Source organism: Calidris pugnax, unplaced genomic scaffold (assembly GCF_001431845.1).
Source record: "Calidris pugnax isolate Ruff unplaced genomic scaffold, ASM143184v1 scaffold24, whole genome shotgun sequence".
Lineage (NCBI taxonomy): Eukaryota > Metazoa > Chordata > Aves > Charadriiformes > Scolopacidae > Calidris > Calidris pugnax.
In genome coordinates this window covers 24,862,159-24,887,486 of record NW_015090922.1, presented here as the reverse complement: position 1 = coordinate 24,887,486, position 25,328 = coordinate 24,862,159, and the positions used below count along the sequence as shown (strand labels likewise).

Genomic DNA, 25,328 nt, shown 5'->3' with positions numbered 1-25,328 from the left:
CCCTCCCCCGGGACACCCGAGCGGCGGCGGGGCCGGGGGCTGCGGATGGTTAAACGCGGTACGGGCTCCGCCGGGGGCCCCCCCGCTGCGCATCCCGAAGCAACAGCCTCATTACAACTTCCACGATTTCTGGCGTTGTCTTGGGCGGGCAAGAAGAGCTAAAGCGAAGGCCCTCCCGCGGCTCCGCTCTTCCCGTTAGGGAACCCAAACTCACGGGCAACCGCCGCACTACTACTACTTAATTTTATTAATGGAAATTGGGTGAATAGCTTCTTTGCTATCTCAGTTCACAACTGCTGCGCACGGACAGGATTCTCTACATGCAGCGCAGGCTGCCGCAGCTGAAAAGCTGGTTTACCACTTAAATAAGGAGCAGTCTCTAAGTGACCAGTCAGCAATTTCCACCAATTCAGTGGCTGAATTTTCTTTGGCAGGCAAAGCGGGCTGCTGGAAGGGGCTTCGCTCCAGCCTTCGAGCCGATTATCCTTGGAAGGACTGATAAATGGCTGGATGCCCACATCATAAAACAACCTGCACATCTTCTGAATTTGGACAATTACATCAGCATTAAGAGTTCTGGTCTTCCAAGTGTGAGGGAGGAAACCCACCCCTCCAGAGCACTTGGAAATAAACATTTTAATATTACAATCTAAAATGGTAGCATCATGCTTTTACATACCTTTTAAGGCTGTTAAAGAGGTCAGTTCTCCAGTTTTTCTACACATTTAGATATTTTCCATCTACATGGGATGAAATCATCCTCCTACCTCCTCTTTCAACCGTGCTGCATTACTATATTCAAATTCCTTTGTGAAGTCGGTCATGTCGTACAGCGGCCGATAAAATTATGTTGTCCTTTGCCTATAAGCACGTCTAATACAGTGTGTGAATATATTATTTCTATCTCCTAATCTGTATTCCTCTGCACCACGCACAGGATGTTCCAAGTAAACTACATGAAAACAAGATTAAGCATTCAATCTAGAAACACAGCAGACATGCTTAGTAGGAAAGCCTGACGGACTGCTTTCAGATTAATATGGAAAGAGAAAACTGGGTCTGTACCTTCCCTTTGTCTGTCATATATACAAAGTTTGAAAAGCCAGGATTTCAGCTTCTATTAAACATTCAAAATTAAGCATTTATCTACTCTACAAGACTTTTGAGTCAAGAAACTAGTGAACATTCTAAAGAAGCCAAAAGAACCCCTAACAATCCTGTAACTACTAAAAAAAAAAAAAAGGATTGATGATTGATTTTAATTTTTAGTTTTTAAATGGAAATTTTAAAATCTGTTTATTTCCAATAACCAAGGTTCAGAAAAAGCTTTAAAGATTCAAGACACACCACGCCCCGACCAGGCATCCAAATTAATTATTGAGTTTAAAAAAAGTAACACCGTATGGCTCAATTTTTTTTCACATCCATATTAAGCAAGAGGAACAGTGGCAAAATTTTTACCTACTGTGTGCAGTATTTTGAAGTTATCTTTCCAAAGTGTTTTCTCACGGTTTGCACATCTTCCAGATCACAGAATGGTTTGGATTGAAAGGGATCTTTAAAGGTCATCTAGTCCACCCTTCCCTCAGTGAGCGGGGACATCTTCAACTAGATCAGGTTGCTCAGAGCCCTGTCCAACCTGACCTTGAATGTTTCCAGGGATGGGGCATCTACCACTGCTCTTGGCAACCTGCTGCAGCGTTTCACCACCCTCAACATAAAATGTATCTTCCTTTGATCTAGTCTAAATCTACCCTCTTTTAGTTTAAAACCATTAAACCCTTGTCCTGTCACAACTGGCCCTGCTAAAAAGTTTGTCCCCATCTTTCTTGTAAGCCCCCTTCAAGCACTGGAAGGCTGCAATAAGGTGTCCCTGGACCTTCCTCTTCATCAGGCTGAACAATCCCAATTCTCTTAGCCTGTCTTCATAGTAGAGGTGCTCCAGCCCTCTGATCATTTTTGTTGCCCTCCTATGGACCCACTCCAACAGGTCCATGTCTTTTCTGTGCTGAGGACTCCAGAGCTGGACACAGTACTCCAGGTCGGGTCTCACTACAGTGGAGTAGAGGAGCAGAATCACCTCCATTGACCTGCTGGCCAAGATTCTTTTGATGCAACTCAGGATACAGTTGGCTTTCTGGGCTGTGAGCACACATTGTTGGCTCATGTCCAGCTTTTCATCCACCAGTACCCCCAGCTCCTTCTCAGCAGGGCTGCTCTCAATCCCTTCAGTGAGATCAGTTCCATGTCTAGCTTATTTGAAGTTCTTGAGGTCTTGAAAAGGTGCAAAAAGCTGGTTTTCCTCTTTGAATAAAAATGAGCTATGTGGAAAGGGAACAAGTGAGATCATGACGTACCAAGTGATCCAAAACAAGAGGTTCAATTCAGTAACCACGGGTAATACCTTATTTAATGTACCTGTTTTAAATGCAAAATAGATTTTCATTATTTTTACTCTACTGTCTGTGTAAAGTTGAATTTGTATTCAACTAGTAATCCCATTACTTCTGTCTGTTTCGTTTTGGAACTATGCTAAATTGATGGATACAGGATTATAAAATATTTTAACTCTACTCAGAAAATGAGAAATTTTCAAATAAAAGATTTAGAAGTCAGTCTATCCTAATCATTGGCAAAGAGCAACTTGATTCTCCATCCAGAAATCTACTAAGTAGACTAATTTCCAAACATTCAAACTGTAATTACCTAATTTCCTATTCAAAACAGCAAATCCAGAACGGTGACTATGCTTAAAAAAAATACAGCGTTTAGATATTTTTTTTTCCTGCCACACTGAATAAAACCCACTGAATTCTGATTTTGTTCCTAATTTGGTCACAGACTTTCTGCACAACAATACAACCCAGCAGGTATGTACCAACTATCAAGTCTGCAGAATGGGGCTAATGCTTATCTTACTCAAAAGCGAGCAAGCATTTGATGTTTCTCTAGTACTTTGAAATCTAAGAATGGAAATCTGTATTCTTTCTGTCAATACAGCATATCACTCTATAAAATATTTCGCTCCAGAACTGCTGATCTCTAAAAATAATGCCAAATCTTTACAACTCCTTCTGTAGGCCTCTTCTCTTGTTCTGTATTGCTGAAAGTCCACATGAAGGAAAGATATTTTGAATGCCTGCTCCCACTGTTTATCCTCCAAATATAAAATCCTTTTTGAAATCAACCATTGTCATAGCTATGACTTTTGTAAGATTTAACCAAACAGCCGAACTAACTAGCATTAGAGTTTAGAACCTCAAATAGTGCAACTTCATTGATTTGGGTCAGACTTCTTTTAAATTTCCCAAGTGAAATCTAAACATTAAGTTTCTACATACGTACAAAAAAATAAAGGATTAACTTGAAATTAAGGAGCTTCTACATGAAGACTTCTCTTTCGTCACAGATATTTGAAAGACTTCTTTCAGATTTCACGTTTAGTGAAAGAACCAAAATGCATTCAATTTTGAAGAATTTTAAGTCCAAAAAAAAGAAAGCAATCAGTAACGTATTCATTACTAGAGGCTAAAATAATTTATTGAAAAGAATGTTTTTGATACCAGTTTTGCACTTGAACATAAGTTAGATTAAGTCTTTCTCTTGACAAACATTCTTTTTCCAACTAAAAGCTGCAGATAATGTTAAGGAGCATTTTTTAAATTATTAGGTCTCGATAACTTGCCTCAGTTTTTAAAATGTGCCACAATTCTGTCTACAGATGCTACTTATGCTATGAAAAACTTGGGATGTTTCAAAGCACTGAAAAGAATGATATGATAATGATATACTTGTGTTCCAAATGGATTGGAACAAAGATTATTTGATAGTTTAATCAAACAAACCAGTCCAGGCTGTTCCTAAGCAAAATAATGAAGTGACTAATATAGGACTGTGTGAAGTCTGAAAAATTAAGAGTCAATGAAATTGCAAGAGAAAAAAACTACTGTTTTTAAAACAATTTGATAATTCTTTGGCAATATTTCTAGTTCCAGTCAAAGATAATTTAATGATTGTTTTCTTTTTAATGTTAGTTAAAAAATAATAATAATAAAAAAAATCAGTATAACAGTGAACAGAACAGGAAAATAAATACATGTGAAAGGAATTCTTTGTATTCTTTAGCAAATCTATTCTAGATAACATAAAAATACAGTTATTTTGATTGCCAGAAAAAATAGCAATGTTTTAGATACTAAAGCTGATAGCAAGAACAGGAACGGTGAATAGAAATGAAAACCAGATCACTATCTCAGAACATTGGGGTTTTTTACTGAAATCGCAGCATATTAAGTTTCTGTTTATTATAATCTATTTTAAAAACTATTTTCTATTGTGTAGAAGCAAATTCATACCAAGCTGAGAAACTGAACCTTTAAAAACAAAACCAAAACAAACCGTAAACCATTGCCTTTTCTGCAAATACAAAAAATTTCTTGTCTTTGTTTATTTCCATACGTAGTACAACAATTTCTAAACTAATTATTGGGAAGGGAAAGAGGGGAGGATTTATTTTTATTCCTAGATTAGAACAGAAATAGGAAGCAGAGGGGATGGCATACTAATTCAAAACCTCACAGCCGAATGAGATTTCTGAAACATTGACCCAAGTCAATTCACTAAATACAGCTATTATTTTCTTAGTCTTACAATGTTTAAACATGCATTGATAAAATTATATTCTGAAATTCTAAGCATTTAAAATGTTATTTTGTATATTTGTATGAAATCATGACTGCAGCTGATCTGTAATTTAATATAAAGGACTTTTTTAATATCACATTAAAAATACAACGGAATAACACATTCAGTAATGTGATTACTCCGGTAAAAAAAATCATGTATAGCCTTTGGATTTGTTTTTCACCACTGTTGCTAACTAGGAGAACCACAGGGAGAACAATGGGGGAGGACCAAAAGTAACATCAAAGCTACATGCAACTGTCAACCAATATGAAACAAAAAAATGTAAATACAAAGCAAAGTAAAAATACAGCATTTTTCTTATTAAGAATCAATCCCTCCTAAAAACAGATTATTTAGTAAATTAAGCAGAACACAACAAAGCTCTGCACAAATCTAAGCACACGGGAATGAAGAGCGTGTGCACTGTGGTTCTAGAGACAGAATGTGTCTGTAGCGGATAGCCAACTGTACATAAGAGTCTACCAAAAGCACAAAAGTATAAAGTGGTTAACATCATACAGCAGCACAAGAAGTTTTAGACAGGAGAGTGGATTTTTAACTCTGCTGTGATCCCTTAACTGCTGCCTAGTCATCCAGCATAAAACTGCTGGGGACAAAACGTTCAGAACAAACTATAAAAATGAGTTTAGAAAATACCTACATAGAGACTGAAATAACTTAATATAACCACTTGATCAAAGATTCAATTAGGATGGATGAGATTCCTAGGAAAAACAAACAAAAACTTAATTATACATAAAAAGTTATCAAGGCTATTTCTCTCAGTAAGATCATTTTAGCTGTGTTATTCATAACAGATGTCTGTCATATCTATTCTTAAATTCTGGAGTGAATATTCCACAAATTCTGCACACAACATATTCCAGTGCTTACACAGGTTTCCATAAGAGCTCATCTAAATATTCCTTGCTGCTGTTATTTCTTGCTTATCAATACTGCACATGGAGTGCTGCTGCTTTACAGCCTTCAAAAGATGCATCTCCTTAAGAGTAATCTCATCTCTAAAATAAAAAGATAAAAATAAAAAACAAAAGAAACAAGTTATTGTATAAATTTTACCTATAGGCCATAGTTTTAAGACACCCTGTATTTCTAATTGTTGTTGCTTGGAGTTTGATTTGATTATCTCTCACATTTCTTCAAGCTGGTGTCTGAAAATGGACACAGGTATGGCCTAATTGACCCTGTAAGCAGCAAACAGATTATTTCACACAATTTTCAAGTAATACTTCAACATTCCAGCATTGTGCCTTTTTGGCACAACTATGACGTTGCCTCATGTTCCATTTATTTTTTGGCTGTTTTTCCCCAAGAACTGCCCCCCAGGGGAGGAGGAAATAGCATGCAGCATGTTCCATTTTCAATAGCAGTGAACTGTTAATGCGGCACATACCATACCATGAAACTCTAGCAAGTGTGCTGACTGCTGATGGCTCCCCCGTTTAGCCTGTTAGCTGTCTTCAATCCCAGACACTAAAACCTCAGATTAAAAGGCAGCTAGTGCGAAGTCCTGGATTCTGTGCCCTGGGAATCTTGGCTTATTGAATAAAGCACCCAGCTCAGTCCTCCAGAGGATCCGGACTAATGCAAATCTGTGACATGAACCACCTTAAAGGAAATGGGATGCCTGAACCAGTCATAGGTGCTTGCGTGTAAGTCCTATGCTAACCATCATCCTACCCTACTTCATAATGTATTGCTACCTGGGTAATTCTCTTTCTGCCCAGCAGACAGAGCCTTCAGTGTCACACACCTGCATGTTCATAATACAATGGAGACTTATGCAGTGCCCTCGCTCATACTGAGAAGTATCACAAACACCCACAGTTTAGCCAGCTACAGTCCTTCACTGGATCTGGCCTTTAGCGCCAGGCGAAAGCACTCTTTCATTGCACAGGAAAGAAGAAATGCTGCAAAATTGTTTAATCATGCAGTCTAGGGCATTAAAAAAAACCATGGCTTCAGGATGAACAGATCTTGTAGGTTTAAAAAAAAAGGATGTTAACATAATGTGTAACTACTTACTTGAAGAGATCATAAGGGATGAAATAAATATGCCATCTCTTTGAGGCTTTGAATCAACAGTTTTACTAAATACACGTTAAAGGAACGATCAAGCAAAGTTCGAAGGAGTAGTTCAGACTAAGCCTAATCTGGCTATGGGTATTCACATTCAAATTCTGTATCAACAAGGAACTCACGCAATTAAAACAAAATACTGTGATAAAGGCAGCTACGGAACAGGAAAGACTTCTGAAGAGTTATCTGCGCTTTTCAAGATTCTGTGAATTACCCCATGTACTAAACAGTTCACTAATTGAAGTGATCAAGAAAACCACTCTATCCTTTTCCAGCAGAAGAAATACCAGCTCTACCACTTCTGATATATGCTGATGTGTGTTAAAACTCACTCTTCCACCCCCAGGCACTTGTGCGATGTCTCAGACAGACAGGAAATATGCACATGGTTTCATCTCTGGTTAGGGCTCAACTTACTTATCATAATACTAATTTTAAAAATACACTGTACACAATTCCGCTCAGCAACAATCTGTTCACTTCTTTAGTTTTAAAAGCTCAACTGTTGCAGTCAGTCCCCACTTCCTCTTCAACAAATTATCTAGGCCAAAGCTGGCTGCCTTGTCCTCATATTCAGTGCTCTGAAATCCTGCAATCTTGTGGCTATTACAGCTGTGGGTTTTTTAGCCTCAAAGGCATCCCGTTATAATGGATTAGGATTTCATAATGCATTTTTCTTAGTACTTACAAAAAACCTGGTAACATAGCTGGTAGTTAATACAGTTGCTTATTAGATTTCTGAAATGGCAATATTCATAATACTTTATCTGTTAAGAGGAGCAGATGGAATAGGCCCTTTAGTTAAATTCAGGATGGGAAGAAGAAAAATGGGGACTATTTAAAGAAAAAATAATCTGATTTTAAGTGAGAAATTACTGACATACAACGTTTTTGCTGTATTCGCAACCTAAAATACACAACTATCTCTGTAAGAATCAAAATAAGAATTTGTCTTGAGTAGAACTGTATGACCTGACAAAATTAATAGCAAGAAACTATTACAGCCCTGAACACTACAATGCAGTCAGAAAACTTCTAAAAACTTAAGTGCTTTAAGACCTAACTGGTGCAAAAATAAATATATGGCTTCTTTATGCTAAAAATCTAATCAAACAGAACTGTTCTGAATGCAAGTCACATTCATTTACTTTTTCCCCCACCTTGTAACTTTGAACAATCATCAGGATGCAGTTTGAACCATTATGCAAAGTTAGAAAACCAATCTAGTAAAAAGGGTTAAATCAATTCAGGAATATTCCAAGATATGTCTATCTGCAGAAAACAACAACAGAAAAAAAAAAAAGCTGCAATCAGACATAAATCAAATAAAATGGGTTTAAACAATCCAAGCTGGTGCCAGACACTACCTACTGCCAACAGTAGTTCTTAATTTCTGAAACTGGGGGGGCAGAGGTGATGGCTACAGGATCACCACCAAGAGTTAAAGAGATGGTGTGCTCTTTCAGGTTTATTTTGTGAGTTGAATTAACAACTCACAAGTGTAAAAGGGGAAGGCCTTGGCTCTCCAAACTCAAATCTACATGACCCTGTCCATCCTCCCTTTTGCATCAGTTCTGGTACACCTTTGATTAAAGGCTGAAGTAACTTCACTCATCAATTCAACAAATAGCTATTTGTTTCTGTTACTTTTGCTTCCACTTTAGTGAGTTGAATCATTTCACTGTAAAATCAAACACCAGAGTTAACAAAGTAGAAGAGGAAAAAAATCAATGGCTAAACTGGCAGTCTGCCTCAAACTACAATATGAAGCAGGACTCCATAATCATTGTTTAGAATCTGTAAGGCTCTTGCAAAAAAATACAGAAATTTCAAAACTGGAGAATATTCCTCTTCCCCACCATTTCACATGTGTCTGTGATAGCATTTTCTAGATCTGCCTTCTCATTGCACACTCTAGATTTCTAACTTCCTTTTTTTTCCAAATTCTAAAAATTAAATGCATGAAGTCCCTATCTGGATGAAGATGATGACATTTACCATGCTACTTGATTTAAAAAAAAAAATTAAAAATAACTAGATAATCAAGCTAACTATCTCTTCTTCAAATGATCCTCTAAACTGAGTTTCATCCCTGAATGCAAGTCAGAGATCTAGGCATCTAACAAACAGCTCTCAGTCCAACATCTCCACTAAATCCGTGAAGTGGCTTTAAACTGGCTGAAAGCACTTCAGTACTGGAGTATATGCAAGGTCAAATGCAAGTTTGTATTCGAAGTCTAATCTACTTGGATAGCACTCAAAAAAACAGTTTATGTTAAGTTTTATATCCATTCCACACTATTTGCAAACAAAGCAGGTATTAGCTGTTCCAGTGAAACACTTTTTTTTCAGATGAAAAAATATTGATTCAACTGAGCATTCTGTACGAGTAGACTGAGTGTTGAGTTTTATAGGAAACTTGCAAAACACCGTTACCACTATATTACAGAACCAACCAAAACTGGTGGATCTTTTTTATTAATCTGTTTTTGTAAAGTAAGAGGTCCAATCCTCAACTGAGAACTGATTTCAAGATTAATTTCAAAAATTTCACAATTTCCCACAAAATAGAAACTTGGCTTAATTCAATTTATAAATGGGATGAGTCCTGTCAAAAATAACAATATGTTGGGTTTGACATTCCAGAATGTGTGACATTTAATGACTGGACTACAGAGAGCTTGTACCAAGAAATGACCCCGTGTTGAGACAACCTTTAAAAGGCCTTTGAGGAGCAGATTATCTACAGTACAACAAGAAACCTCTCCAGAACTATACAACTGGACAAGCAAGGTTCCTCAGAACAAGTCACTGCCTTGCACAGGGAAGGATAAACCTTAAGTCCATTGAGTTTAACAGCAGTGAGTTTAACACTAAAACCCACTGGATCCAGAAAACCTGATACATAATGGTTACATCCATAATGACAAAGAGATCAAAATACATATTCTTTCAATAGTCTCATGGTCTCGTGTAGATTTAATCAGAGGAGCCCATTAGCACCATTTGACACACCACACGCACTCGAAGACACACTACAGTTAAAGGAATATGGCTATGCAGGCTGCCTCCCCCCTTCACAGAGCCTGACATTGCTATTAAAAAAAGTCAGCTGAAGGAAGGCTAAATATCAGTACAAAGATAATTTCAGTCAATTACACCTCTGGAATCTAGGGGTTTTTTCTGCAAAATTCAGACTTGGTGGAAGTATAGTAATCTATATTAAATCAAAAGCATATAGCAAAAAGGTATCTTAGCTACAGAAAAAAAAGTTCTATTCTCCCCACCAACTTGCCTTTTGCTTTTCTGAACAGGTTTTCATCTCAGATTCACTAAGATCCAAAAACAAGGAACAGAACCTGAAGATGCACTTAAGAACAGCCAAACCACAGCTTTCCAGTGACTTGCTCTGCAGAACTGTCCTCAAATTTCTCCACTGGCTTCAGCAGATTTAGCATACACAGACCAACAGTCTTTCTTTCTTTCTAGCTCAGTGCCAGCAATAACTTTAAGATTCTCATTTTGCAAACCAGCCAAAATCAAACATTTTTCATTTGTTTTGGGTTTTGCACAATCTTTGAATTCAACGAGATGCATACACTAATCCATAGACTTTTCCTTAGGTTTTAGCATAAGCAAATCCTTATTTGGAACATTTTGGCAGATATTCACTCCTGGTCTAAAAACTACCCTTTTATTCCTAGTCAGTAACCTGCTATTCTTTAGTCCCCAGGGGGAAACATTACACAAGAGCTAACAAAACACATCTCATTTGGGTTGAACAACTAATACACTAAAAGTGCAATATTTTGGCTTAAAAATAGTTAACTCTTATATTTGGCTTTCCTGGAATTCCCTATGCCACAATTATGCAATTGAAACAGCTAATACATTAAGAACATAAAACTGGAATTAAACTTAAAGGCAAGCCAGCCAACAAACAGAACCTTTTAAAGGACTGTAGATAATTTCTAGATACTAAAATACATACATGTTTGGGGAGGATGTATATAAATACATGTCAATTTGACCACTATTACTTTTGCAGCATAAATTTTAGAAAGTAGATATTAGAAGTATTATTCTTTATATGTATATTTATACTGGTCTCTTTGCAATGTATTTGGTATGATACATTCTATAAATATTTTTCACTGTCCTACAGATTATCCTTTCCTATATTTTTTCCATTTCACAATAAGTAAATATTGATTTTTCTCTCTAAGCTTCCTATGAAAAGGCTTCTTCTTCCTAATATACAATTATTTAGCATTACATTAGTTAAGATACAAATAGCATACAGTAACTACACACATGCAAAACATCAGTAGTACCTTAGGCTTTTTATGCATGCATCTTTACCTGCATCCTTTTATGACATTTGGAGTACAGTGTTACCATCGTTGAACTGCCTGTAAGTCCTACTATAATACAAATATATATTCAGCTTCTTCTCATAGTGAAAAAAAAGAGGCGATGGGAAAAAAAATAGGAATTTAGGGTGCCTACTATTATATGTGCAAAGAGGGGAATATACATATACAAATAAATATAATTACAAAAGGACAGCTGCATTAGACAAAGTTTTTTTCAAACTTTTCAATGTAATGATTTTCCCCAAAAATTCTAGTGGGGCTATAGGTCCCTGAATAGCAAACAGGCCTATCAACAACAAGCTTGCTTGTCTTAATTAGATCTTCAGATCTCCCTAGAAGCAGGCTGCAGAACCCACAGCACCTGTAAATCACTGGCTGAAAACATCTGAATTAAAGACACTCAGAAGACAGTTTTTGGAGTCAGATACAAGCAAGGGTAAAGAGAAGCGAAGTATTAGCATGACTATATGCATACTTCCACTATGCAGAAGCAACCAAGCAGCACTAGAACGGGTTCAAATTGTTTAGTCCACCACTACTATAAAACGGTTAGTTAAGACTACAGAAAGCTCCCAGTCAAGAAGAGCAGAGAGTAGATCAGCTAAGACTGCAGCTATATAATCCACATAACCAATTATCCAATGTGTGGGGCCACCAGGAAGGAGACCTGGGTGGTGGAGAGAGGGCAGCAGAGCCAGCTGGAGGTGTGCTGGGGAAAACGCCTTTATCTCGGTGGCAAGGCAGTGGGAGACCCCACTGTGGTGTGGGTTGAGGAGCTTCGGGAGTTTAGGCTGAGGAGGGAAAAGAGCTGCCTATGAGGACCCTGCACTGGGGGTGTGTGCTGTGGGCTGGGGAGGGGTCAGCATGGCCAGGATTTCCAGAGGATACAGAGGTGGGTTACCTTCCCCACCAGCCTGGCAGAAGCCCTGTGTGCATGGCAGCATGTGAGGGAGCAAACTGCCAGAGGCAAGCTGGGGAAATGGGTCCTGCAACGCTGGCACTGGGAAGGGGGTCTTCGCCACCGGGCTTGATGATTGCCCTGGTGAAATCCCTCCAAGGTGCCACTGCTTTGGTTGTGCAGTCCAGGCTCTGCTGACATGCCCGTAACACCTTTCATTGAAAAGTGAAGAGAACAAACAAGAAAAAAAAAAAAAAAAAAAAAAAAAAAAAAAAAAGAAAAAACATTACTTTGTTAAATCTACTGGTGCTTTCTTAACAGCACCTCTTGGGCCACTGTTAACATATGGTATATCTACATCCTTGCAGAATATAGGTGCCTTAATTAAGCTGGACACTGGATAGCTAGGGCAGCACAGAAATTAGTACAATGAGTAATTTACCTGAAAAAACTACAGTAAATTATAATTCATGCTGAGCTTTGTACCCTGACAAGCAGACCACTTCCATATTGGCACAGGTATCTGCACAACATTAAGATGTAAGCCTCCCAAGAGAAGAAGCAAGTAAGCAAACCTGAAGTTATCCCAACAAAATTCACAATGCTGTTTTCCCAAATCGTAGCACAAGACAACTCATACCTCAAATCTACTTCCAGTTGAGCAGCTATGGGTGATGTTAAGTTTAGGGAGTCCTGCTGCGGCAGAACATTCTATTGAATAAATTGTGGTTTTACTAGTGTAATCTGTAATCTGCCAGAAAAACGTAGACAATTATTTTTCACGGTGCCCTTTTCTTACAGATGGACAGTTCTCCAAACTGTTAAGTAAATTTTAACTCCTCCCCCTATCCTGCAAGTTGTGAAAAGCTAACAGCTTTTCTGCGTATCCCACTCTCCACAGACTAATAGAAAGAAATGCCAGCACTGTATCTTCTGAAAGAAGTCATATGTAACTCAGTACAGTTTTACATGGATTTAAAAAAAAAGTTATGACTGAAATCTTAAGAGCATAGTTTTTACTATTTGTCCTCAAAAGCTACAGTGCTCCTTTAAGAATATTCTTCTGTGAGCTAGTTTTTCAAGTTTCCTAACTTACAGGAAAACAATTCCTAACTTGTAGAAATCTAACAAATATAAGCATGCTTACAAACTCCTCCCCCATCTCAACACATTTTCTGAGAATACTACTGACCAAGTATTCCTGCATGGTCAGCAGCAAGGGTATTACAAGAAAATTCATAATTTCTCTTTTTTATCCCTCTCCACAACAGCATTTGCCTTCTAGAGTTCTTCTCTACCTAAATGTAAGAGATCAGTATTTAAGCTTTAGGTTTGTGAAAGAAGGTTTGGGGGAAAAAATTTAAATATAATCAATATGGCAATTATCTAAAGAAGAGATGCAAGCTTTTCCTGTTGAACTAAGTTCTACCATTTGAAAACTTTTTCAAGAACCTTCCATCAGAAAATACCTGTAGCAAACCAAGAACGCAAGCATTAAAAGTAACACAGACATTAAGAGAAATAACCAATTGAAGATGAATTTAAGAGGAGATTTGTCAAGTGCTGCATAATTATTAACAGCTTAACATATTTTAGATGTGTGCTACACAGAAAGTAAAAGTGCCACCATAGTACTATAGGGAATAAGAATAACGCACAAGCAGCTAGTAGCCAGCTAGGTTACCTTTCAAAGGTTAAGGAATTAAAGGACCTACACTACTTGTTTCATACCTTTTATCCAATTTAACTACCCAGAATGCTTCAGTTTCTTTGGCTACTCATTGCTGCACCTGTTTCCAAAACATCTTCAGCTGTGACTAATGGCAGCCATTTCCAGGGAGTGGCTATTTAAGGAATGATCCTTGCTCTTGATTCCACAAAACTCTTCAACATATTAAAGAACAGACAGGAAAATTTTTGAAGTTGCATAGGTGATATAAGACTCTATTCACTGCTTTCAAGTGTGCTGAAGCTATTCTGTAAAACCCTTTTTTTTTTCTAAAAGTCTTTAAGCCTCTTATACTAAAACCTTCATTTTTTTAGCCTCTTTTCAAAAAGTAACATTTGGGATTACTAAAGTGAAAGAGAAAAAATCTATCCGAGTTTTATTTGAGAGTCTTCTGTACGTCAACAATTCTACTGTTACTTTCCACATGAAACCTCATTCTGTTCTGAAAAGCTCAACAGGAGGCACCCCAAGAGGCCTTCGGTACCCAAGACAACACAGCATTCTCACAATGCCTATCAATAAAATATCAGTGTCTCTGTCAAATCAGCAGGTTACAGTATCAACTACATATGTCAATGAAATTCAATTAAATATATTCTTACTATCAACATTTTTCCCTAAGCCTAAAATGATAACTGAAGAGAAATTTTGAAATACACAGCTTAAAGAATTAATCTAATCTTCCAATATTACCATATGACTAATCAACCCACTGTAATATTTGCATTCACAAAATATTGTGCATCACACCACTGCTAGAAGCAGAATTCTCAGCTAAAGAGTTCACACTGGCCCTTCTCAGCAGTTGACGTGTGCCCAAATACTCATTGCTGTACTTGGCTGGAATGCCGTTTCAGTGGGCGCAAAAGCTGTGTACCAGAAACTGTCAGACAATAGAAAAGATGTTGCAGTTTCTTTAAGGAGTTTTCCTGTAAACAATGGGTAGTCCCATTTGCAGATGGCATTCAAGTATCGCAGTGTATTTTTTTTCTTCCCAAGTTTAATTCTGAGAAAGCACAGTAAGGATACAAAGCTGCAGCAATAAGACAGCAAAGTTCTGGAACTGCATCTGGATATGTCTGGAATCAAGCATCTGAAGCATATAATCTTCTTTTTTTTCTAAATGTATTTCTATGAAGATCATAAAAGCTGATTAGCTTCCTGAAAATTCCAGTTAAGTAAATACAATATACACAACTAGAGAAACTTGATCAGGCCAGCTTAAGTATCATGAGTGATTTTTATTCCACATAATAGATGATATGTTTGATATTTATTGTTAGACCATAATTAAGATTTTATTACACCATTTCAAATGTTCAGTTAAGTGCTGCTGCACAACAAGTTATTCCAGTCAGAATCAGGTAGGATTGTTCTCTATTTTAATGCAAAATAAAGTAAGTATAATTTTACTACCACTTGAGTTGTTATCTAGATGCTATCAATGCCATGTACATTACAGTGAAAAAAGTCTGTCACAGGGGGACACACACCTATCTCTTGATCAGTGATATACTATTATTACCCTGTCATCAAGAGATAGTTTTTGTTACTATATAGAATGTAACAAAAGCAAATCATGCACTTTACTTGCCTCTAAAAACATGAATCACCCTACACTAGAGTTGGTATATATACAAATGTATACTATTATCCAAGAAAAGTCAATGTATGAAATAAGAGATTTATTTTAATACAGTGAATTATGTTTAACTTATCAGTCCAAACATTTTGGCTGCCATCAGGCAAAGTAAACTGAAATCAGAGTATTAGCTCAACAGCCAAAGAATTACCAAGAAAGAAAAACTGAATTACTGCAGACAAACATCTAATATACATACTAATGCCTTCTGCAACTTAATGTTAAATTATTCCAGGGAACACAGTTAAAACAGAAGCCTTGGCAGCCCAGTTCCAAAATGGATCAAGAATAGTAGAATATATCTGAAGTGTGACTCTGCAGGTTCCAGCCCATGCATCCAATACTGCCCATCATGAGGTGACATCATCTTTTGTACTACTTGAATTTTAGGAATGTAAAAGCTGCAGTAGTAATCAGTAAGTAAAGGAACGAATCCCAGCTTTAATGACTTTTATATTGTCCAATATTGGAGGAAAATAGGCATGAAATTTCCATAAAGAAGACAAAAACACTGCAGTTACCCAAATCATGTTCTACAGGTAAATGCATGTGGACTGTCATTATGAAGTTCTGGAAGAAAACATCAGAATAAATCTTCATTCACTAAATGGAAATTACTTAAATTTTAATTATTGTCTCCATGTTTGCCTCTGTTCCAGGCAGCAAGGTATTGGTACATATCATACTCTAATTTTTAAACTACAGCACAGTCTTATTTATGCTAAAGCACTTCACTGTCTCCCTTGATGCACATCTAGCACGAAAACCTTCTAAAGAAATTAAAGTGGAAATGTATAAAATTATTGCTATGTTTCCAAAAATGCTTTCATATTTATGGAACCACAAAGATTAAGAATTATGCGTATTTTATTTCAACTTTAGTGATATAATGTGAGGTAACATTGATTTAATATTATAGCAACATCTGCCTTTCAATAAGCAGTGTAGCAGCAGAAGTTAAAAAGTGAAAACATATATTCATCAGAAATTCCTGAATTCTGAAATGCTGGTATAACATGTACTCATTTCCAAAATTTCTCAACTCCTTACTATTTCTCCCAGGAAAATAAGTTACATTAGCCTAAGAACCACATCATTAACTAAAAGATCAAGCTAACTTTCTTTCACTTACACACACATACAGGATATTGGAAAGTCTATCTTCCACCATTATAAATTAATTTAAAACACTTTTTTGTCATCTTAAAAGAATACATTCTACATTCTTAAAGATTTTTGAATTTAAGAATTCTACTTTAAGAAAACATGAAGGAGACTATTTTAAATGTACAAATAAGAGATCTAGCTCTTGAAATCTGCTGTTGAGAGGATAGCTGAAATTCTGAAGGAAAAAAATTATCACAGTGGATCAGGTTGCCCTGCCACAAACTGAAACACTTTTTTCAGATTAGAAGAGCATTTTGAAAAAACAAACAAAAAAATTGCTCCCTGTTACATTATTTATTACCAGCTGAAACCATGCATCAAATATACTTGGTTCTGAATTTTGCTGAAGTCAAACCCCATTTCCCTGCCCTTAGAAGGACGGTGTAAACAATGAACAGTAGTAAGTTAGAAGGTTATGTAAGAGAGAAAAGAGAAAGGATCACAGACAAAAGCTCAGTAAGAACCCCAGTTCTTGGAAAGGAAGATAACAAATGTCATCCAAATTTTTCCAAGTTTCTGGTAACAAGAAGAAAGTGTTGTACACCTTACTCTACCATCTCCAACTGGCATAACTCCTGCCTGTCACTGGGTCTCCACTAATCTACCCATAAATATATGGCCTTTCTTAATATACAAAGAATCAAAAGCTTGACTTCTATTCCCTTTGATTTCCTTATCAAAGTAAGAGTGATGTAATTTCTCCCCAAGTTACTGTTTCCAACTGTTTTGATTTGGAATAAAGGTAGCACAATTGCTTGATTCTTCCACCCAATGGTAAAAATACCTATTGTCAGAATTTATTAACATAAATATTAGTTACATGAAGATTGCAACCTTTACAGGATAGGAATCTAATATTTGTAAATACTTTTCTGCAGAAAAATATAATACCAATAGTTTCTCTACTTTGTGGGGGTGAAGACATTATTAACGGTATTCTTTCCAAGTACTGATTAAGAACTTGAGAGGAGTGGGGGAAGCAAAGCTTATATTGACCTGCTTAAAAAAACACTTAAAATACATTTTTTGTGTGTCTAATGCTATCTCTTCTTTAAAACCTCTCCATCTTTTGAACTTGAAAACAACATTTATCCTATCAAAAACTAAATTTTATTTGTCACCTTAAAGGCACATAATCAATTCCATTTAATCTTTTCATTCAACACCTTCTAGAAAACATGGACTTCAAACCTATTAAAAAGTGCAGTGTTCCAGCTAGTAAGCAAGCCTAGAAAAACCTCTTTGGCAATTTCATATGCAGAGAGTTTACAAAATATTTAGCCTAATGACTGCAAACTGCTAACTTGGCAGAGGGATGGAGAAGGTGTGTTCAGAAGACATTTAAACCATTTAAAATCAGTCCAGTGCACTTCTGCTTTCCTCTCCTTCCTTCCTCCATCCCAATGGTGGGGATCAGCCAGGTCAAGGGCTAGCTGCAACTGGAGAGTATATACATTTGACTGTTGTTGAGTTAATTTCAGTTTGATTCAGTCCACCCTGGCACCACACAAATGTACTGCAGGCACAAAAGACAACAAAATAAACAGCCAGGAGTGGAAGAAGGAGGCAAGACTGCATTCTTCCATGACCATACAAACTTAATTTGACAAACTACTTATGAAACCAAATCCTTTGCTGTAGGTTGTTGGAGCACAAACCAACTGATTAAACAATAAGAAGAACAGCAAACTCACTCTTCTGCCCAAGAGCAGTGTTATTCACGGGGTAGTCTGACTTGGATGATCTGCCATGCGACATTTAGCTTCAACAACTGATGAACACTGTCTCTAAACAGCGTACTCCTTAAGGTGGTCTGCCGAAGCCACCATCAAAGACTACATAATTTGGGAGTTCTGGATGCTTTCGGCATATTGACTACCCTCTTCACTCCAGAGGACATACAGGCTCAAAGACAACAGCAAATGTAGCAAGTAACTCCAGGGTCACTGGAGATGACTACTGCTTTTGCTCACAGTAAGAAAAATACTTTCATCATAGTTAGGTAGTGTAATGTTTCTGCTTAGCTTTTAAGAAAAATCTTCTTCATAGTGCTCCCCCCAGTTTGAGGAAACCCCAAAACAGTACTGCACATTCACTTAATTAATATACACTCACTAAGGAAGTCACTGTCATGCAGTGGTCACACATAATGCAGGTGGGTCACCTCAGTCCTAGTTTCCTACAGGTAACTCAGCAACACCCTCCACAACCCTGCTCTGACAGTCTCACACAGCTGCCTTTCCAGAGCTTGCTTATAAACACTTCTTGCTAAACAGGTCATGACTGCTTTATATGCTGCCTTCCAAGCCAAGGAGGGAAAAAAAAAAAAAAAAGAAAAAAAAAAACAAAGCACAATAGTGCTCTATTGAATTTCTTCCCTGGTTCAAACTAATCTTTAGGAGGAAAATAGATGTCTTGTCAAGTATAGAATATCAAAGTGGCTTGCTGTCTTTTCCATACTTGAATTCCTTGAAATATCCCCTCATCTGGTCACCCCATGTTAACAAAACAAACAAACAAACAAAAAAGAACAAAAAAAAACCCCCAACCACTCAGATTTACAACTTTCCATCAAAAAGTTTTAAAATAATTATTAAAACCACACATTAAATCACTAAAATTTAGTTTATGGATAGGGCTAAACAATTTTCCATAGTTCCCTATAGGCTTTTCGAAATCTTCTTCTAGAAGTCTTTAAAAATCCATTCCACACACACAAACAAATATCCAGTGAGTGGTAGTAAGCACAGTAACTGGACAACACTGGAAGTGCTACATACATAGGAAAGGCAGAAAAGAAGTATTTGTTACCAAAGCACACCAACTAAAGAGCAAGCAGCTATACAAGCCCTGACCTACCAACATTTCTCAACTGTGACCCGAATCTTATTTAAAGCAAAACTAGTTCAAAATCCCTGTTTATTCAGTTCTGTACATTTCTGTAAAAACAGATGAAATGCCTACAACAGTAAGTAGAACTGCAGAGAACCTACTGTAGCATTTCACAACAGGTTAACTACTTTCAAATAAGTACAAACTGACAAATGATCTAGCATTTGGATGGCTCTGTATCACATTAGGGTGCCAAGTAAATTTAATCTCTAAGTTTTTCTATAAAATTTGTTACGTTTTTCAAATAAGTTAAACTCAAACTCCCTTTATTTTTAGTCTTCATCCTATTATAAACACATATATTTCTAACAAAAAAGTGTGTATCTGTAGGATTTAAACAAAGATTTGAAACTAATTTGTGATAACAGTATGATTTCCACTTTCCTCAAAGTCAGCCCTTTTGTTTTTTTTTAGTTTACATAACCAGCAAAGCACTCAGGTTAAGTATTTGACAGTGATTGTAAAGCTTAATACTCAAAACCATTGAGTTTTGTTTTGAAAGACTTCTCAATTACAACGCAGAATTTCTTTGAAAACAGACACACAATGTGCATCACAGCATGCTTCTGCACTACACGGATACAATACTTGTTTCAGATTACAAAGCGAACTGAATAACCATCTCAAAGTGTTCTAGTGAAGATATGCATATTCATTATTCTGTCTACCAACATTTTTCTTAAGACAGTATCCTGATACAGTAGTCATGCTGCTGTGTGTTGATCCAAAAATCCTCTACCCATTTTGAACATAATAATACAGGCAACCTAACTTTTCTACTGTTCATAGTTTATTACAACTTTAGTCTTCTGGGTCTAATGCAGCCTTTTTTCCACTAGGTGGTCTAATTAAGTCCTTATCAAGACACTCAACTACTGAACAGTCACATACTAAAGATGCAGATTTGAGTTCAAGACTTCCATGTTGTTTAGCCACTGTAAAATATACTGTTTGGCATTTCCAAAGTGCAAATAACCAATTTCAAAATAACACAGATTACTCCAACATGACTTGTAATTGCTTGGTGCAAGTGGTGTTTGCTTTCCTATCTACATAATTGTGCAAGCATGAGGAAGTCAATAACTGCCTCTGATCACTTCTTCAAACTGAAACACCAGGACAGAATTTAAGAAAATGATTTTTCACAATGTAAAAACAAATGACAGGAGGAAACCACCTCTTCAGACTTACCTGTTCTTGTACCCCCAGCACAAAAACTACTCTAATGGTACTCTTCCTCTATAAATCTCCATTTCTGCTGTAATTCAAATAGTTAACCAGAAAGTGAAAGGTCACTACATTCCACTACTAGTTTCCAGCCTCCATAAGAGCAATAGGACTTTCAGCTGACTTGTGCTCAAAGTTGGAAATTAGTGACCGAAAAGTTTACTGGATATTTCACTTTTGTCCCCTGCCATACTGGCAGAGAATACGAGCAACAGACTGGCGGGTTTTAAGGGAAAGCAGTCTGAATCAGTGATCTCTGCGGAGAGCTAGAGACATCACTAGGAAAGACTAATGAAACCAAAATATAAATTCAAGATGAATGAAACCGAAACAAAACAAAAATCCACCATGAACTGCACACATGGCTTCCCTTATTTGTTAGTGTGGCAGCTCTGAGTGAGCACTCAGGAACATCTAGGGCTACCAGACAGAAATATCTACGACCATCAAGTATTTCATTTTATACAGACTCAAAAATATTAACATGCAAATAGCATCAAGACACTTAATCATTTCAGATCACTTAATTCACAGTGCACTGCTCTAGCTTCTGGGATATCCACTATTTTTATCTCCAGTCAGTGGTGAACTTTTTAACTACTGTGGGTATATTACTCTCATTCACATATTTAAATATCGAGCACGCACCATGATATATATTAAAAGTCTCAGGAGCATTTACAGTAGTTCTTAGTACAAATCATTGGTGAAACTGAGCTTGTGTTTATTTCTTTCTTTAAAAGCAGAGACTCTGCTTTCCTGGAGTTAATTTCCTGACTTTGGGGAAAAAACTAAAACAAACTATAATAATGCTTTTATATATATTGCTACCTACTTAGTAGGTAGTAATTTGATGGCACGCAATTAGTTTTTAAATAATCAAACAGATTCTACATACTTCTGAAGCGTGCTTAACGCAGAAAGACCTTATGCAGGAGGTGCCTAAGTTAAACAAACAAACAAGCAAGCTTCACTACAACACACTAATCACCCCAGCCATTACCTGTACAACTGTATTAATGACTATCAGAGGTCATTCAACACAGCAAAAAGCCTGATTTAGTAGAACATCACAATAACAAGCACAATTATGTGAAGACTTCAATAGTTCTTGTAAGACATATTTCAGGATTTCAAGACTGCCTTCAAGTGTTCTTTGCAGTTCATGGGAAGACTGCTTAATAGGCTAAAGTTACTAGTTTATACAAGGGCCTTGATTTACTTGGATTAAGTTGGGTTATTGCAGGGACAACAATTACGCCAACAGCTTTGAAGGTGGTAATCTCTTAGCAGGCAGGACACCTCTCTTGTCTCAGAGGGTTCCAAAATGCAAGAACAAGAGTGACTTACAGCTTTCTATCAATACGACTTGGCTCTCTACCTAAATAGACCTCACTGTGTTTTACTAAGAATGATAAACATTCTACCCGTACTACAAAGATGGGAAAAATGAGTAAAACTAAATGAGTTGTTCAAGTTCACCCAAAGAGACAAAGATATCAACAAGAAGTCCAGTTCTAAAAACTCTACGCACCAGAACACACGACTCTCTGCACCTGAAAGAACGACCAAGGCATAAATCAAAACAGAGGCCTCAATCGTGCAGTCAGCAGCAAGTCTGCAGTCGGCAGACTTAAAGTAAGACTAGGCCTTAAAGCATTAAATCCTCTACATGCTAAAGTGTCCTTGAGGCATAGTCTCAATAACTTACAAATAAATGCACACAAATACAGTCATATTTAAACAGTATCTCGATCTACTATAGTCAATGTTACCTTGTGGTGATACAAACAGAAAGCTAATATTTTTCTTACGCACTCCCCCTTACTGCTGCTTCTTGGACTAACTTGTATCCTTGTGAACTTAAGAGAACAAATTACAAACTTAAGCCAGGTGGAAAGACTGATGCACTGCATTACTCCTAAAATCTTAAAAAAACAGTCTTGGTTAGACTGTTGAATCTTAGAAATTTCTGTTGAGCTACAATTCTGTTAAAAGCTTCCCTGTAATAATTGAAGCTTCAATGTAATGACTTACAGATTAACCTCACTTAATATGACAGGGCACAGTAAATAAAGTACTGGGAGTTATCTCAAGCATATGTAAGTTTACACTACACACACACAAATTGCAAAAATTGCAGACTTAAACTTAGTATGTGAAACCCTGGCAGAATTAATCCAGATTTAAAAAATAAATAAAAATGCAATAGTAGCACAAATCTTATTGAAGAATAAGTTGGAAGCTTTTATTTCTTTAATATGGCTCTATTAACAAGTTTCTGTGTCTGCTATGTTAAATTTAGACATTTGCTATATGTTCAATTCAGCCTGAATTGGGTCTCTATCACTATTTCACAGATCACTTTGCATTCCACTTGTGATCCGACCTCCTCATCCTCCCAACTGTCTATCTACATATTTATATGGCTCTGTAACCACAGTATCTGAACCTAATCTCTATGGTAACAGTAAGATTTGTTTACATGGAAAAAGAATATTAGAAATGTATGTAAATTTAGCTGTCATTTAAATAAGTGTTTTTCCTTCTGGGGGAAAACAGCTCCCTATACTGCCTCCTATTTCTCTTGCTTCCATCTCCTGAATCCCCACCAGGCAGTAAGCCACATTTGGAAAGCTCCATATCATGCTACTTCATCAGCCTGTTGTTATAAATTCATAAATAGTTTACTTTTAATGAGAAAGACGTGTAGTATTATAAATCTTACACTTGTTAAAGAAAGAACATAGGGAGAGCAATTAAAACATGATTTTTTAACAGATACTGTCGTTAAGTCACCAAAGTAAAAAAAACACGATAAACCTTTAACAGCTATACAGAAAGACTGTTTGCTGCTCAGCAACTCAGATCAATCTAGAAACTAACACAGTCCGTATCATTTACCATTTCCAGCAGTGAATACAGCACTAAGTACACATTTTACATAATACTCATTCACAGACAGTAGGCACAACTCTGATCGTGCAACACCCCACACACAGACTTCTCTTTTTGATTCATGAATATCAAAGACATGATATTATCATAGGTTTCTAACAATTATTTTTGTAAGATTTACAGTATTTTGAAGTGAGATTTACTGCAACCCAGCAGGACTGGGAACTAAATTACACGGGGGTCATGGTAACATCAACGGCAGTTTGAACAAGACATCATCAGCAAAATGATTAAAAAAATAGCAAGCTCGGTTGTCAAAAACTACTTTTAGATACACAAATCTTTGCCACACACCGATGTGACTTTTTTTCTACAAAACTTGCATAATATATTGAAAATAAATAGCCTAGAAAGGTCCAAAAGAAGGAAAACAAGCAACAATGAGGTATGTGAATACTACATAGCACCGAGAAGAAAATGAGAACCTGTTTGAAAATCTTTCTGCACCTTACAGCCATCACTTCACTGCAGAGAATCTCCTACATGCACCCTCCCTGATCACATCAAGATTATTCATTCAACAAAACTCCTAATAACAAATAGAAAGTAAGTATATCTGCCGTGTAACCCCTATTGAAGTAAACACGGTTGCATAGCCAGCATACCCCCTGCAACATTACTTTCTCAAGCAGGGTGACTGTCCCCTGCTCCTCCATGAAGCAAGCTCAGCCCAGGCAGCCATGTCCTTATTCTCCTACAAACAATGTTTCTGAAGGAGAACAGCCCCCGCTCAGCGAACTTACAGTTTCCCTCGGCATAACGCGGCGGAGCAAAGGCTGCCCCACGGCCAGCAGCCAGCTAAGGCACCGACACACAGCGGCGGGGGCGAAGCAGCCCGCAGTCTGGATCTGCACCAGCACCGAGCCCCGCACCGGGGTCGGGACAGACGGACCGACAGACAGGACAGCGTTTCTTCATGCAACCCTCCCTTCTTTTCCCCTCCCAGCCACACAAGCGAGCGTTTTACCTTCATGATGAGCTCAGGCTGCGGTAAAAGCCTCGATAGGGGCTGAGCGGCCGAGGCTGGACCTGGAATTTAAAACAAAGCGCTAAGGCACCGCACCAGCCGCTCGCACCGGGCGGGGGGAGGGGAGGCAGGGATCGGGGTGGGGGCGCCGGGCTCCTCACGAAACTCCCCTTTTCCTTCCCCGGATCCCCCCTTTCTCCCCGGTTAACCCCCTCCCCTCTTTCCTCGGCCACCGCTTCCCCTCCGGCTCCCACACACCGCGGCTTCCCCTACACTCGCTGCTATTGACGCCATTTCTGTCAGAGGAGGAGAAACTTGCCACAACAACAACCCACCCTCAGCCTCTCCGGCTGCCGCGGGGGGGGGGGGCCGGGGCGGGCCCCGCCCCCCCCCCCCTTTCCCCCCCGGGGGGAGGGGCGAGCCGCAGCCCCGCCGAGCGGCGGCAAAGTTTGCGGCGCGGCGAGGGACGGAGAAGTTGGGCTCCCCCCGCACACACACCCTCCCCTCCCCTCCGCCCCGCACCGGCGCTTACCTGGGGCGGCGGCCGCGGCGGCCCCCCCGAGCGGGGCTCTCGGCCTCCCGCGGCATCCCCGGGCACGGAGCCCCGGTAGCCGGGCGGGGAGGGGATACGGCGGCAGCTTCGGAGCCCCCGGCCCGCGGCGGATGGCAGCCCCGGCGCGACGGGA

General features: G+C 38.1%; 1 protein-coding gene across 1 annotated transcript in view; it reads right to left on the bottom strand.

The window, feature by feature from the left end:
- Positions 1-24,772, bottom strand: part of ARID4B (AT-rich interaction domain 4B) — an 88,290-nt gene extending 63,518 nt beyond the window's left edge. Inside the window, exon 1 of the mRNA XM_014951025.1 lies at positions 24,643-24,772. Within this exon, the coding sequence (XP_014806511.1) occupies positions 24,643-24,648 (6 nt within the window). The 5' untranslated portion in view covers positions 24,649-24,772. The remainder of the gene's footprint in view (positions 1-24,642) is intronic.
- Between the last annotated feature and the right edge of the window lie 556 nt (positions 24,773-25,328).